A 15,591-nucleotide genomic window follows, 5' to 3' on the forward strand; every position below is an offset into this window, starting at 1 on the left:
GGCAGGTTGGAGTTGGGCTGTAGCAGGCAGTTTTGGAACCAGATAATATTTCAACAGGTTTTCAACTGGACTGCCCCAGTCTGAAAGAAAATAGATCCAAATTTTTAGAAACAAACACTAAGGCACAAATCACTGCCATATTCCAAATGCTTTTGAGGGGTCCAAATCCTCCAAACTGTTAGGGTTTACCCTATAGCTTCGTCTGCCCTTAGAGAACCAGAGCTATTCATCTGTGTGCTCCAGCCTCACTCCTCACTTCACTCCGTGTGTGTCTCCAACAGCACCTGAAGACTCTGCTGTGCTGGCTGCTTTCTGAACGGTGCAACTAGACACAGGAGCTCTCTCTTTCAATGACCACCAGAACTATCTTGCCTGAAGTGAAAAGACCAGACGGTGGGACTCAGGACAGCACCACAACAGTGGAAAGTGCTAGAGTTTGCTAACAGGATTAGTAAATGTTGTAACCTGTTGCCTCTCTGAAGTAGCTACAAAAGAAAACTTACCAGAAAATAACCCAAGGCTGCAAAATAACACTTCTTGTTTCTTCCAGCTGTTGGAATATGGACTTGCAGATCACTAAATTATCCTAGCCCTGATTATGGCTGCTCCTTGTAGTATTTCATAAAGCGACTGCCAATCCTCCCACATGAATGTAAAGTGCAAATCTGAAAAGTCAAATAAAATACATACAAAATAATGTAAGTGCAGAACATCTCCTTGCTAATGTGCAACAGCAACCATCTGGTATACCAACATTGGCTTCAAAGAGCCAAGCAATCTGCTACTTAGCGTCTCTTCCACATGCAACACAACGGCATACTTTTTTTTCCCATTAATGCAGATTTTTGTTTATAACATTGCATTGAACTGAGCATCTTGGAAACCTGTTAGTTCCTCACTCTTCTCTCACCCGCCCCTGTATGGAAAAGGCTAACTCTACAAAATGGGAGAAGACTGTTGCTCTGACATGAGTAAAAAGAACAACTTACCTGGTATTTTGTTTTCTGTGCCCTCAGAAAACATTTTTTTTAAGTATTTTCTAGAGATGAAGGACAAATCAGACACATGACCACCTGTAACCACTCTCAGGACGTGCCTGCGCCGTAACTGAAGGTGTGCCTGCAGCATGAGTGGGTGTTCAGCAGCAGTGAGGAGGGGTCAGTTGCACTGATGCCGGTGCAGGCTAATAGCGCACACGTGTGCAGTCTCCAGTGGGTTTGCACAGCTCGCACGGCCTCTGTCTTCACAGGCTGGCTGGTTACGCACCCTGATCAGTGCATATACGTGGCACGCTTCCCAAAAGCTGGAGTCATGCCTGTGATGATTGCTGAATAAATGTAGTCTTAAAGCTGTATCTACTGAAGGACTACGTTTTGTAAAAAGGAATCTGAGGGTACTGGGATCCCAAGACCCCCTTCAGCAGCAGCCTGGGAGATGTCTTCCTCTCTGCTGTATGAGCAGTGCACTCTACTGTCCAGAGCTAACACTGCATAGTCAAGCAAGCTTACTGCTCCCACATGTTTTGCAAGAGAGCACGCTCCCCATTTTTAATGTTTACTGTAACAAATTCAATAGTTTAGGTTAACTTTCTGTTAATCTAAAAAGCAGTCATTTTGAAATTTGTAAACTGAGATGAAGGTTAAATAACAATGACTAAATGCTAGCTCTTCTTTATCCAGTGCTCACGGGACACTGTCTAGTTCCATGCAGATGAGCATCAGGTCTGGTGTTGCATCTCTAAGGTTCGCTCGCTCTGCAGCCTTGCAGAGTAGATTCAGGTAAACTTTTCTGCAGCAGGTGGGATATCACAGACCTTTCCCTTTTGCCCTAGAAAGCCAAGAAGGTATCCAGCAGCATTCCATATCCGTCCACCCACCACCTGGCAGATGCAGAGCCCTTTCTCTTCCAGATACGCTGGGAGGGAAAGGGAGAGGAGACAGACCTGCATTCCCATTTCAACAAGCATTTCAGGTTCCCACATTCTCACAGACAAGCCAGAGAAATTCCACATACTTGGTTTCCTCCTCCTACCTTGGTTGCTGTTCATGGCAGATGATGTTTTTTACACTGAATCACACAAGCGTGTTACGGTTAGGCATTCATTAGCTTTGAGGATGCCTTTCCCAAGCTACGATTCAGCAATGCACGGTGTATTGCTCTGCATCTGGGTTCTCCTGGGATTACTCCCTCCTCGCAGGTGTTGCAGATGGAACTTCAGCACCTAACTCATGTCCTAGACTGCAGTTTTCAGGCCTATGAGCTCAAACTCTTTCTTGGATTAGGCTTTCAGGAACCACTCTGGTCATACCACTATAGTTGAACAAGCCTTCATTATTCAGCCAACGTGGAGAAAAGGAATTAGGAAGGTGCGAGAGATACGTTAAATGCACAGTTACAGGCACACAGGAGTCCCCGTACAAGCCTGGAAAGCACTGAACTTTGCATCACCCTTTCCATAGTAATAGGCGTTCGGTTGAAACCCACTGTTGTGATGTTTATCACAGGGTTGGACTAGCTGTCCCCTGGAAACAGTAAATCTTCAGAAACTCAACTTGAACTTTAAGTTCAACTCAAATGATCACAACATGCTGCTAGGAAGGCCTCCACCTTGACCAGATCTCACAACAAACTTTTTTCATAAAAAGCAACCAGCCCTTCCATCTTGCATGAAAGCCACAGGCTGAGGTTAAATCTGTTCTACAGATCCAGCCTCTGCTGCTATTAAAAGGATTAGGCAGACTGACAATAATCTGCTAACACAAAAGAACATCGAATATTATCCTTCTACTAGCAAGTTCAGTCTTGAACGTTGTTTTTGCCTCTTTCTGAACCCTTCCCTTTCTGATAGTCAGGGGAGAGCACAACCTGCATAGCTGAGCTTGATTGATACAAAGGCATTCATTCCCCACAAAATTTGAATAGTGCACCTTCCACTACTCATTTACTCTTTACCAAGGTTACCTACTAAACAGGACAGCGCATAGAGCAGTCCTCAGTTGTAACTGAGCCAAAGATTTTTGGGTTTTTAATGCTGACTTTGCTGTCCACTCAGAGGGAAAGCACATGAAGAAGAACGTGTTCTGGCCACTTGACGACCTAGCCCTTTCCCCTCAACGTGCTGCAGTTTTTCCCTTCGGAATGGCTCTCCTTGTTCCCCACGCCACATCTCATACTGAACATACGTGAAACATTTCTCACACTGCTCTGTGCCCCGCTAATCTCAGATTTTGTCATCTTTTCCTACCTTTCTGCAAAAGCAAGGGAAATGCCTTGCAACACCGCAAGTGGTGTGACAACTCCTCCTCCTGTGTTTTAGTAAAAGGACAAATAGGGTACTAGGGAAAAGCACAAGGTGATGACATTCTTTGCCTTGTCCTCTGAGCAAGTAAGATCTTAGAGACTGTTGTTCCAGACACTGAAAAAAAAAAAAAAATTCTGTAATGTACTGAGGAAATCATGTATCTTTTTTAAGTTTAGAGGTAAATCACCAGGTGAGAACACTGTTACTCGTTGCCAAATTAATCCCAGCTATGGGGAACAAACTAAATGGAGGGGCTGCCAGCAAAGGCTGTGTGCAGGAAAGAGTCAGGGGCTTTTGGAGAGTAGGTTTATAGGTAGGAAACCTTGGGAAAGCGGCTGTGAAATACTCATGTCTGAAACATTTCTGGCCAGAGTAGAGAGACGGTCAATGTACATTAGCAGCAACCACCTGTTGGACTTGCTGGTACAGCGCCATGACTTTGACTAGCAAACGCTTCACAAGGGCGATGGAGCGGGCAGACAGGATTGACCCAGACACTCTACAGAGGTTTGTGATTTTCAAGCAGAGACAACCCCTAAAGCCCGGCAAAGGTGTAAAGCCACAGGACCTCTGCGCTGCAAAGCATCCAAAGCACACAACCCCTGCTCCTTTTACAAGCTGAGAGGTTGTCTAAATGTCATGTGGAAACACTACATAACAAGAATTTTACTACTCTCCATTAGACTTTTAATTCTTAAAGGACAACGAACAGGAAACCTTGCAGGACAAGGGGAGTTATTAAACACATCTTCCTCTTCAAGTTTGGTTTGGGTTTTTTTTTTTTTATATCGGTAATAGTGCTTTATACCCTTTCAACAGGCCTGAGTGAAAGACCACCACGCAATACTACTTTACAATTTCCGACTGAAAAACGGTCTTGGTTTAAGCCCAGTCGGACTAATGACCACACAGCCGCTCACTCACTCCCCTTCCTCAGCTGGACAGGAGAGAGAAAATAGGAGGAAAAGGCTCGTAGTTCGAGATAAGGACATAGGGAGATCACTCACCAATTATCATCATGGGCAAAATAGACTTGACTTGGGGAAATTAGTTTAATTTATCACCACTCAAAATCAGAGTAGGATAATGAGAAGTAAAACCAAATCTTAAAAAAAAACCCAACACCTTCCCCCCACCCCTCCCTTCTTCCTGGGCTCAACTTCACTCCCGATTTTTTTCTACCTCTTCCCCCCGAGCGGCGCAGGGGGACGGGGAATGGGGGTTGCGGTCAGTTCATCACACATTGTTTCTGGCGCTCCTTCCTCCTCACACTCTTCCCCTGCTCCAGCGTGGGGTCCCTCCCACGGGAGACAATTCTCCACAAACTTCTCCAACGTGGGTTCTTCCCACGGGCTGCAGTTCTTCACAAACTGCTCCAGCATGGGTCCGTTCCACGGGGTGCAGTCCTTCAGGAACAGACTGCTCCAGCGTGGGTCCCCCGCGGGATCGCAAGTCCTGCCAGCAAACCTGCTCCAGCGTGGGCTCCTCTCCCCACGGGGCCACAGGTCCTGCCAGGAGCCTGCTCCAGCATGGGCTTCCCACAGGATCACAGCCTCCTTCAGGCATCCACCTGCTCCAGCGTGGGGTCCTCCACGGGCTGCAGGTGGATATCTGCTCCACCGTGGACCTCCATGGGCTGCAGGGCACAGCCTGCCTCACCATGGTCTTCGCCAGGGGCTGCCGGGGAACCTCTGCTCCGGCGCCTGGAGCACCTCCTCCCCCTCCTTCTTCACTGACCTTGGTGTCTGCAGGGTTGTTTCTCTCACGTGTTCTCACTCCCCTCTTCTCCAGCTGCACTTTCCCAGTTTTCCCCCCCCTTCTTAAATATGTTATCCCAGAGGCGCTACCACTGTTGCTGATTAGCTCGGCCTTAGCCAGTGGCAGATCCGTCTTGGAGTCGGCTGGCATTGGCTCTATCAGACATAGGGAAAGTTTCTAGCAGCTTCTGACAGAAGCCACCTCTGTAGCCCCCCCGCTACCAAAGCGCTGCCACGCAAACCCAATACAAAACCTCAGTCTTGTGACATAAAGCCAGAGACCTAAGTGACTCGTGTGCATGTGAAAGGGGCAAATGTGTGTGAGAACCTTACCGGCCAAAATTACCTTGAAAGAATGCCAAACTATGCCAAAACGCACCATGACAGTTCATCTTCTTACAGGAGAGAGAAGGAAGTATCGTGGAGAATCTGTGATCAAATTGCTCCCAGTCCAGTGAAATATTTCTGTGCCAACAACGAATGCATTAGAAGTAACTGAGCAACATTCACAAAACAACACAAGCTGGGAAGTAGGAGGGATATTATTACTCGCATCTTTGTTTTCTAAAATACTTACTTGCTGTTAATCTTTTGATTTTTATCTGTATCCTGCCATTTAAACAATGTTCTGTGCAGAACCACATCTGTGATCTCTCCTCTCAAAGTAAAACTTCTTAGGTCATATTCAACTGTTCGTACTGTCTTTTTAACCTTCTTGGCACGGTAAGTCAGGAACAGGCTTAGCCCTAGCTCACCTTCTCACCAGCAACCAAGAGTTGGTATGATTTCTCAGTTTCTGGGACTGAGGTGGCATGAAACGTGCCAAGTCCTTAAATTATCAGTGTTGTTTTGGAGTCAGAGCACCAAGATATAAAAATGAAAGCAAAGCATCTGCTTAATACATCCAGAAGTCCAAAATTAAACTTTTGAAAAAAACGGTCATTGTTATGACATCACAGCCTGCTTTCCAAACTGTAAACGGTTACATGCTGCTATCATGCATCGTATTTATGTAACTTCAAAATTGTTGCTGTCAAGTGTCACGGAGCACAAGAGGTAAATGCAGCATCTTCTCAGCCCTGTGCTCCAGATCAGCTCACTGTGGCTGTTGCAGAGTTTCATAGCAAAGCTGAAAGCAATCTCAGTAAGGTTGCTGGGAAAGATGTTCAGAGGCTCAATTCTGTTCTCATGACTTACCCCAAAACGGTCCCACCATCTTCCGTGAGCCCTGCACTTGTGCAGGCTACAGGATCATCCATGGAGAAACTCACCACAAAAAGCAGAACTGTCATTAGCATAATTTATTTTTAAAAAAAATCCTAATGCTCACGCAGGCAATCAAAGAGTATTTCTTTTATTAGAACTTGTATTGCTATGAACATGCAAAGGTGTTTCTTATTGATGATTTATACATTTCAGCAATGGTACCTCCTATCATGTGAGAAATGAAGCTGCCTGCGTCTTCGCAGCCAGTTCAATCAGATAGATTTCACATTATATTTTTCAAGCAATTGACCTTTTCAATGAAAAGGAGAAAGCCACAATTCCTACTGTGAATAGCCCAAGTACAATCTCTACCATAAGCTCTTCACAGACAATCATGAGATAAAAAGGACACGTTCATTTTTATTCATTCAATTATTAATCTAATACTTTTACAACGGGATTACAAAAAATAGGTATGCTCTGTTCCTACCTGTTTACATAACGTAAAACTACCTCTAGGAGTGAATGAACTTATGACGAACTAAATGCTTATACCACATTCCTCCTGCAAGGTACAGATGGTGTTACCTAAAAAGATCTTACTGTTTTTGTTAAGTGTTTCTTAACACAGAAACACTCTGAACTGAAAAGAAAATTAGTTACCACAGCTTCTCAAGGACAACACCTTATAATTAACAATTGCACTTCTAGCTTAAATCAAATTTACATTTAGATGTGCATAAACTATTATTAAATCACTGTACTTCTCATAATCCAATCTTAAGTATTTAAATGTTTTATAGTTTGATTCTTCTTCCTCATGACTGTTCAAAACAATCTATGAAAGAGTACAAAACCACAGTTTTAATAAGAGAACTACAGACTTCATTAGTTGTTACTGAGCTTCCAACATCTTTATGAAGTACTTCTGTAAAAAAATCTGTACAAGTATCTCACACAGATCTAACATTACGCTTTCCCTCAACACTAACAATATCCAAAAATAGTTTATTTTGCAATCATAATCCATTTTTAAATTATTTACCCAAGAATTAGGTTTCTTCAGTAGGTCATAACAGATCTTGTATTTCATCCACCAATGACAAAAATCATGTAGGTGTTTAGCAGAACATTTTCACACCACTAGCTGCATTTTCAATAACCCCGCTTTTGTTTTTCTTCTTTATCAAGAATAGCCTGTTTTAGACTCAATGCAGCATCTTCAAACTTGGGGTTTAACTCTAACACTTTCCTGAAATCTTTCATGGCTTCATCAAAGCATCCTGTCCCAAAAAAAAGAAAGAACAAACGAATTATCTCTCTGTAACTGCTCGAACTCACAAACCGCAACTGAAGAATGACTCCCAATACTTTCACTAACAAAAAGTAGCAGCTGTATTTACTGGACCCACTACATTGGATTCTCCAGAGGCCCAGGTGCAAGTCAAAGGTCTTCAGAGCAAGAACCCAAGTGCCTATTTTTGAACTTAAAATGGGCTTAAGGCTCAATTCAGCCAGCTTATGCAAAGGGAAGGAGCCAAAAGGCCCACGCTCAGGCAACTAACTAATAGCCAGGCTGCCTTAGACCCAGACCACAGGCTCACTGCTTCCCAGCTGATGCCCTTGGTCAGGCTCCATTCTCCCAGTGCTCTCACTAGTCCCTCGGCTTCTGGATCTTGACTTTGCAATGGCCAAGCTCCAACAAAAGGAACAGGGGTGTCATTTTCTTCAGGCACATTCAAAACTTGGGTAGCAAATTCCCCAGAGATGGGTGACTGACAGCCCACTGCAAGTTGAGGCTGCGCTCACTACGGCTGCACCTGCTTAAGAGATGCTTTATCTTAGGTTTAACGGCAATGTTTGGAGTTTGCTAGTTTCAACCCAACGCAATTTCTCCCTAAACTGAAACTGCAACTTTCCCCCCGTTTTTCCCTGAATAGTATCATTTCAAATGACAGAGCAGCACATCTGCAAATCGGGGTATCTAACTGCATACAGGGCAGACTCATAGCTGAAACGTCCTACAATTATGTGAGAAAAACGTGTCTCCGTCTGCACCATTTATTTCTGGTGTGACGTCCTTCCCTGGCCGGTGCCAGGCAGGTCCCTCCATCTCCAAAATGGAGGGAATTACCCTGCAGCTTCGGGTGAATCCTGGGATAGAACAGTGCTCTCGGCTGTTCATCAGCCCTGGGAGAGCACCGGGCGGGCGGCAGCCGACAGGGGCTGGCGGGAAGCCGTGGGCAGGCGGTGCCGGGGCAGGCGGGGAGGGCCCAGGGCCGCCGCCTGGCTCACGGCGCTCACGCCCGGGTCGCCCTGCCCGGCCCCGGGTCACCCGGGCGAACGGCCCCGGGCCCGGCGGCGCTGGCGTGACCGACCGCGCGGCGAGGGCGCCGGGGCCCGGCCCGCGCTGAGGGGCGGCGAGGCGCGGCCCGTACCCAGCCGGTAGAGCACCAGGCCCCGGTTGTAGTAGGGCACCTCGAAGCCGGGCTGGCACTCGATGGCGGCCGTGTAGTCCTCCATGGCAGCGGCGAACTCCACCCGAAAGTACTTGATCTGGCCCCGGTTGTTGAGGGCGGTGGCGAGGTCGCGGTCGGCGCTGCGCGGGGACAGAGGGAGAGCGGCCGTTACGGGGGGCCCCGCGCCTCCCCCGCCCCCCCCCCCCCCCCCGCGCCCCGGCACGTACCCTGCGGGGGCGGGGCCGGCGGCGGGCCCCGCGCACCGGGCGATGAAGCGGCTGTACAGCTCCTCCGCCGCCGCCAGCCGCCGCGCCGCCAGCTGCGCCTGCGCCGCCGCCAGCAGCTCCGCCGCGCCGCCCGCCGCCTCCCGCTCCATGCCAGCGGCGCCGGGAGGCGGTGGAGTGACGTCACGCGGGACGGGCGCGTCGTTACGTCACGGGTAGGGCAGCGGCCGGAACGGGAGCCGAGCGCCGGGGGAGCCGTGAAGGGGACGGACGAAGGGCGCTGCCTGGTAAGCGGCCCCCCACGGGTCCTGCCGGTGGAGCGCGGCGTGTCGTAAGTGGCAGAGCCCTCTGATAGACGTTTCCACGGAGGAGACAGAAGCTCACATAGCAGGAGAGACCAAAAATGTTTAGTAATGCTGAATACACAAGACGGGGGTTATTCGTACCTGTTTGACGGAGAGGCACTGCTTGCCGCGGAAGACGGCGCAGAAGAGGCCTCGCGCGCCCCTCTCGGGAAGTGAGGCACGCGGGGGAGGTCAAGGCCCGGGGCTGCTGCCCGGCCGGCATGCGGGGCCGCGCAGCGGGGAGCGGGGGCTCCCGGCCCGGCCCAGAACAGAACAGCGTTCCGTAATCCTTCGTGCACAACGAGGGTGACAGTTCAGCTCCTGAAATCTGTTCAACAGATGCCAGCTGCTCTCTTCCAGCTACTTAAAGTCATGCAAATGTTTGAAGGGGCATAGAGGTTTCCTGAACTGGCTGAAGACATCACCGAAGCTCGAGAACCCAGGCTAACGGCACTGATGGCTAAATGTTTGCAAGCCCTTTATTGCTGTGGTGGGTTTAAATACAGCTGGCAAAAGAAGACAGCACAGATGTGTGCCGAAACTGGTACCATCGCTCTAGTAAAACAGCAGTAGAAAAACATACTTGGTAATACTACCACTACTGTGGCATTATTTCAACTCAGGAATGAATTACTTCAAAAGACCGAATTTTGAGAAAACTCAGTAATTTCCTATGGAATTACGAAAACAAAAAAAAAAATGGAGCTTGCTCAGAGTAAAACCTATTAAGGTGAACCTACATGCAGTTCACGTGGTTTTGAAACTAGGATCAATTTACAATGAGAAAAGAATGCTTTTACCTTAAAAAGTTGTAAAAGTAACAAAAAAATAGAGTTTATTAACACAGTTGTTTCCTCACATAAATGGAACTAGTAAAGGTTTGTCTGTGGGTTTTTCGTTGGGTTTTTTTAAATGTTTCTCTAATAGTGGCACTATCTGTTACAACACAGTACCCAAGTTGTATTTTAAAATACAGTACATCGGTAACGTTTTAGAGGGTATTTTTAGGGGACATAACAGCTACAAGGATAAACAGTCCTTTATGTTCTGCTATGCTGTACTGTGGCACAGAGGACAGAAGTTATAATTGCTTGCTTCTTTGGCTTTCATGCAATGCTTACATACACTGCACATCCAGAATCGATACTCCAGGATAGGGTCTCCTGTTGCAACACATACAGGAAGTTTCCCATCTCCACTATTTAAAAACAAAACAAGAGAAGAGTAAATAAAGCTGAAAGAATAAAACCATGGTTTTAAAATAGCAACGAAGCCTTGTTTTGTAGAAATTTGCAAAACAGCATAAATACCTAATTGTGTGCCTACAGCTAGTTACAAAACTTGTGATACTCATCTGTATTCTGCTTCTCTATTCAGCTGTTTGCCACTTTTTGATGAGAAGTTATTAAATCACGTAACATTTCATTGTTAACGTAGCCAAGTATGTAAATCTTCACACAAGAGAATGTACACCCCCAGAACCATATAGTCAACAATTCAGGACCAGCAGATCCAAAAGATCAAGTGAAAAGAGGCAGTGAAGGCCATATAAAGGTAAGGTACAATTAGACACCTGCACTACTATTACATTTATTCCTCTGAAGAGTCAACATGAAAACCCCTAGTGAGATGCTGTACATCTGCACAGTCAAAATCAAATCACAGAATCACTAAGGCTGGAAAAGACCTGTAAGATCATCAAGTCCAACCATATAAAGACAGGTTAAAATTCTATTCGTTAAAAAGAAAACTGATTCACAATCAATTTCCATACTCACGTTTCCTGCTAACAGCATGGAATTTGTATGTCAAAGACACCATTGTGGATACAGCCACTCCAAGGACTTAGCCCTTAAGCGTGCCCTTCATATTCTAATTCTTTCACTTGACATATTCATCTTCTCATACCATATTGATTTAGGTAATTCATAAACCACTGGAGACTTACTGCTTAATAATGGTTAAACATTCAGTTGTTGACATTTCCATCACACCACAGTGGTGATGCAAACAGTAACATTATTACTTTTAAGGCATGTGACACCTTATCAAAGGTCCTGAAACTCCTGTGCTCTGTCCACATGCACTTCAAATTAAGATGAAGTTACTATCTTTATGCTCAGTTGCTCGAATACAGTCAGTGTCTATTCTCCCAAATAAAATAGTACTGTATTACCCTTTCTGCAAACTGGCTAACACCTGCATCATTCTTGCTCAATATTTCGTTTAAGCGGCAAAGCACCTGATTAACTTGGTCACACAAAACGTGCTAAAACCCAAAATACAGACAACAGCAGAAAAAAAAAATGCTAGAATTATTACAGTATAATATAAATATAAACCCACCTCTCAAGAATGTCATCCAGATCAGATTTTTTGTTATACTTCGGACAATGTCTCATGAATATCTCTAGAGCAAGGTCTTCATACTGTTGCTTCTGCTCTGGCCTAAGAGTTTCCAAGGATTCTAGTTTAACAAAGGCTTTTGAACAAATATCAAATGCTCTATTTGCACATGCACAGAGTGCCAAAAGGGAATAGATTTCAACTGCAGGGATAATGTCTTCATAATCTCGCAAATGCAGAGCTAAGAAATGAAAAAAAAAATATTCAAGGAAATTATTACATGTCTTCTGAGAAGTGCAAGCATCTGTATTAAATACTTGCTACTAATAGACAGTATTAATCTTACAAATTGGATACAATGAACCAAAGTCTTTTCATTGACATGACCGGGAAGCATGCGTGGTTCAAGACTTTCTAAAAAATAAATAAAAATACCAAGATTTGACTGGGAAAGTAAAATGTGGGTTTTAGCCACTTTTTTTTTTTTTAAACATGTTAAAAGTACTTGAAACGGACCTTCATTACTTGGACAAAGTATAGGGCACTATTTGCTCCTCTAACTCCCACAGATTTTTTTATGAAGCTCTACAGGGAGGCTGATATGAATTCAGGCATGCCTTATAATTTAAGGAAATAAACAAAACAGTCAACAGAACATTTACAGAGATTGTCCAGTTTAACCAGGTAATATTTGGTAAGTTAGATTTGCATTGTCTCCAAGAAAATACTTTCCAGGTATCTTGACTGTAGCCATATTCAATGCATTATTTGGTTTTGTTTTAAATTCTATGGATCTAGCAAGAATAGAAAAATGTGCCAACTATAAATGAAATTATGTGCTGTGCAGGTCTGTAAAATTAGAACAGTTTCTTTACGAGGTTAAAAATGAAGTCCTACCTGTTTTAAGTGCTGCATCTACAGAACCTTTATAGAGCTGTCTTTGTGCAAGTATGAAAAAATGGTAAGCCTCAGCTCCTCGCCAAGCATTGTCTGCAAAGCGATTAGTTGAAGAAAGAACATCTTCTTCTAGCAAACCAGCCAAAGCCGAAGCAGTCTGAAAACAAAGCAGTATCACAAGTAATTTTTATACAAAACAGATACAGCAGGAAATAGGGATATATGAAAAGAACTTTTCTGTACTTGGTGATTACACCACTATCTATGTTAACTAGGGAAAATATAAATCCATGAACCTAAAGTGAACATTGTTAGGCATTTTATACAGTGCACAGGCAGAACATATGGTGCAGATTTTCAAAGATAAATATCACATACATGTGTACAAATATGTTCTGTGCACATCTGCAGACTGGTTCATAGTTTGGATTAATACTGCATTTCAACACCAGATCTCTTAAAACTTTGTTTAAACTATTTCATTTGTGCATATGAAGATGAAAGTGTGAGCAGAAAAAAAAAAAAATAATACTTCCATTTGCTTTCCCCATATCTGGAGCTGTCTCCCTGCTAAATTATAGCTAACATAGCTTATCTAATCACAGATCTCTCTTTGGGATTGATGCTTACTCCTAAATGACAGGAAAGTGAGAGTCTTGCAGGAAAAAAAATATCTAGAGTTTCTTAGTATGATTTTCATTGTTATAGAGAAAACATTAAGAAAAACATTAAATTTAGGAAGAAAAATATCTATTAATACATATGATTTAAATGTTTTAAAATAATGCTTTAAACAATCTGTTTTCGTGGCAGACTTGCTTTAAGGAAAGCTTTGTTCTTAGCAGGAAAAAGCATTATTAAAAAAACATAATAGCCTCACATGAAGATAGCTTTATTTATTCTGACTAGGTAGCACATACCAGAATTCAGAAAGGGGGGGGAAGATACTCTACCTCTGAACTTTTGCCTTTAACTTTTCCTCTTTGTGCATTTTGCATTTGTTCATGGCACTGTTCTATAAGTAAGGCTGATAAAACATACAGCTTTTTAACTCGCAAAGGCTTTGTTCTTTTCTTTGCCTCCTCATCTGCAATCTTAAAAAACAAAACCAAGGAATTTAATGTAGATTTTTAAAAAAAGTATTAGAAGAGTCGCTTCATTCTCTTGGACAATTGCATGCTTGTACAAAACTAGGAAATCATGCCAAAAATGATTCTGCATTTGAATGTAATAATTTAGACTGCAAACAGAACTATAAATAAAAATGTCAAAGTGAAGAATGTACATTATTCTTTATTTATTTAGCTAGCAAGTATATAAAGCCAGATTCTTGGGAAGGATAAATCAGTGTAACCATGTATAAGTCTATTGACTTAATATAAAAATAAACTAAAAAAAAAGTGATTCTTAAATACTCAAGTTTAAGAAATACATAGCTTTCAATAAGGTCTGGTGGTTTTCCCAGGAAAGAAGAATGGCTTTTGAAAGTAACATATATATATATATATATAAAAAATATATATATCTATATATAAAAAACTATAAATATTTGCTATAAAAATTACGTATCACTTTTACAGACTTTATAAGCTATGTACAGAAATCTCTGCAGCCAAACCAAATCTAAGCAACATCTTTATCTTAAAAGCACACCACAGCAGTTTCTAATTGAAGATACCAATTGAAGAAATACCAAAATTTAACTTCTAGTTAATGACATTGCTATTTTTAAAAATAAAGGAAATAAAACTAATCCACACAACATATAAAATAATGTGGACATTGCAACTAGGCCAGTCTGCTATACTCCTTTACTAGGCAATGCAGGGCCACAGGACCTTTTCTGAGGTGCAGTTCATCTCATTCTGAAGTGAAAGTCTCAAAATCTGATGGTTTCTGTCCTGAAAGTCTCCTCTCCATTGGCTACAGAGGACATCCAGGGTAACTATTTCAGATAGAGATACCTGAACTTAGGAGTTGCATTCATCTTTGTAGTAGCCGGTATAATGACATCTGCTTATTGCCTGGACATTGTTAACATTAAAATAACCCCAAGAAAATAAAAAGTAGCATGGAAATAAGAGATAGTCAAAAACCACAGTTATTTGACATAAAAATAAAACCTGCAATACCTTGAACATGAGCTTAGCAGCTTCAAAGAAATAATTGGCTTTACGATAAAGTTCTATAGCATCAAGGATTTTATTCTTTTCCAATAGATGACTTGCGTATCTGGCTAACAAGGATCCAATCTCTTTCATATTGTGATTTTTAGCCAGCTCCACAGCTTTGTTCCACTAGAAATGAAAGCAGACAATTATCAACCTCATTTTTTTCAAATACATTCTCAGAACAAGCTGGTTATCCATGAATAGTCTGCAACATTTGCATGCAATACTTCATCACCATTTAGAACCAGGCTACTATAAAATTAACATAAAAAGCAAGAGAATACAAATGCTAACATCATTGCCAATCATGTGATACAGCAGGCCTGTGAAACAAATGCTGGCCCTCTGTCCAAAACCACATGCAAAGCAGTTGCTTCTGCTTTGGTAAAAGCTTTGCAAAATCACTTCATTGCTGCTCATAACTAGACATGTGGATTTCAGACTCTCAAAAGCATGTCTAAAAGAGGACTTCAGCCCATAAGCTTAAGGCACAAATAATAATACAAACATTTGCACTGGTTAGTGATAATGGGGAACAGCTCTAGCTGTAAACATATAGATCATTTTTCAGATCAGTTTTTTTCCAGCTACATCCTAACGCAGCCACAAATATATTTGCATCTGTACAAGTAGGGGGGTGTGGAAAATGAGCATCCAGAAGCTCTCCAGTCTTCCTCCCGTTCCATCATGAGGCAGCACAGCCTGGCTCTACAAAAGCCACAAATGTCTGTTTGCTGAGCATGCTTATCACACACACCCCCACAGAAGTAGCACTGCTGCATATAGCTTTGTCCCTCCAATGGTCTAATCCTAATTTCAGATAACTGGCTTAAGCACTGAAGTACGAATTTTCCAGAAATCACAAAGAATCATTAGACCCTTAACA

The 15,591-nt window shown here is 43.2% G+C and overlaps 2 protein-coding genes across 3 annotated transcripts in view; both read right to left on the reverse strand.

Moving 5' to 3' along the window:
- Positions 1 to 6,367: 6,367 nt before the first annotated feature.
- Positions 6,368 to 9,099, reverse strand: TTC32 (tetratricopeptide repeat domain 32). Its single transcript, XM_059835462.1, has 3 exons — positions 8,976 to 9,099; positions 8,703 to 8,864; positions 6,368 to 7,547 (listed from the first exon to the last, which is right to left on the reverse strand). Exons 1-3 carry the CDS (start codon positions 9,097 to 9,099, stop codon positions 7,420 to 7,422), a joined length of 414 nt encoding a protein of 137 aa, XP_059691445.1. The 3' UTR covers positions 6,368 to 7,419.
- A 1,082-nt stretch (positions 9,100 to 10,181) lies between these two features.
- The window catches only part of WDR35 (WD repeat domain 35), a 46,584-nt gene continuing 41,174 nt past the window's right edge, over positions 10,182 to 15,591 (reverse strand). For both annotated transcript variants that reach the window (XM_059833430.1, XM_059833424.1), the window contains 5 exons: positions 14,667 to 14,831; positions 13,488 to 13,628; positions 12,535 to 12,691; positions 11,638 to 11,878; positions 10,182 to 10,489 (listed from right to left, as the gene is read on the reverse strand). In XM_059833430.1, the coding sequence (XP_059689413.1) occupies positions 10,342 to 10,489; positions 11,638 to 11,878; positions 12,535 to 12,691; positions 13,488 to 13,628; positions 14,667 to 14,831 (852 nt within the window). In that variant the 3' untranslated portion in view covers positions 10,182 to 10,341. The remainder of the gene's footprint in view (positions 10,490 to 11,637; positions 11,879 to 12,534; positions 12,692 to 13,487; positions 13,629 to 14,666; positions 14,832 to 15,591) is intronic.

The sequence above is a fragment of the Gavia stellata genome, chromosome 2, assembly GCF_030936135.1.
Source record: "Gavia stellata isolate bGavSte3 chromosome 2, bGavSte3.hap2, whole genome shotgun sequence".
Taxonomy (NCBI): domain Eukaryota; kingdom Metazoa; phylum Chordata; class Aves; order Gaviiformes; family Gaviidae; genus Gavia; species Gavia stellata.

What these genes read in the sequence shown, in the direction of transcription:
- TTC32 (XM_059835462.1), bottom strand. Translation starts at nt 9,099, where the DNA reads ATGGAGCGGGAGGCGGCGGGCGGCGCGGCGGAGCTGCTGGCGGCGGCG. An exon ending in CATCGCCCGGTGCGCGGGGC is followed by an intron (nt 8,865 to 8,975) that starts CCGCCGCCGGCC and finishes TGTCCCCGCGCA; the next exon opens with GCGCCGACCGCGACCTCGCC. An exon ending in CCTGGTGCTCTACCGGCTGG is followed by an intron (nt 7,548 to 8,702) that starts GTACGGGCCGCG and finishes TTTTTGGGACAG; the next exon opens with GATGCTTTGATGAAGCCATG.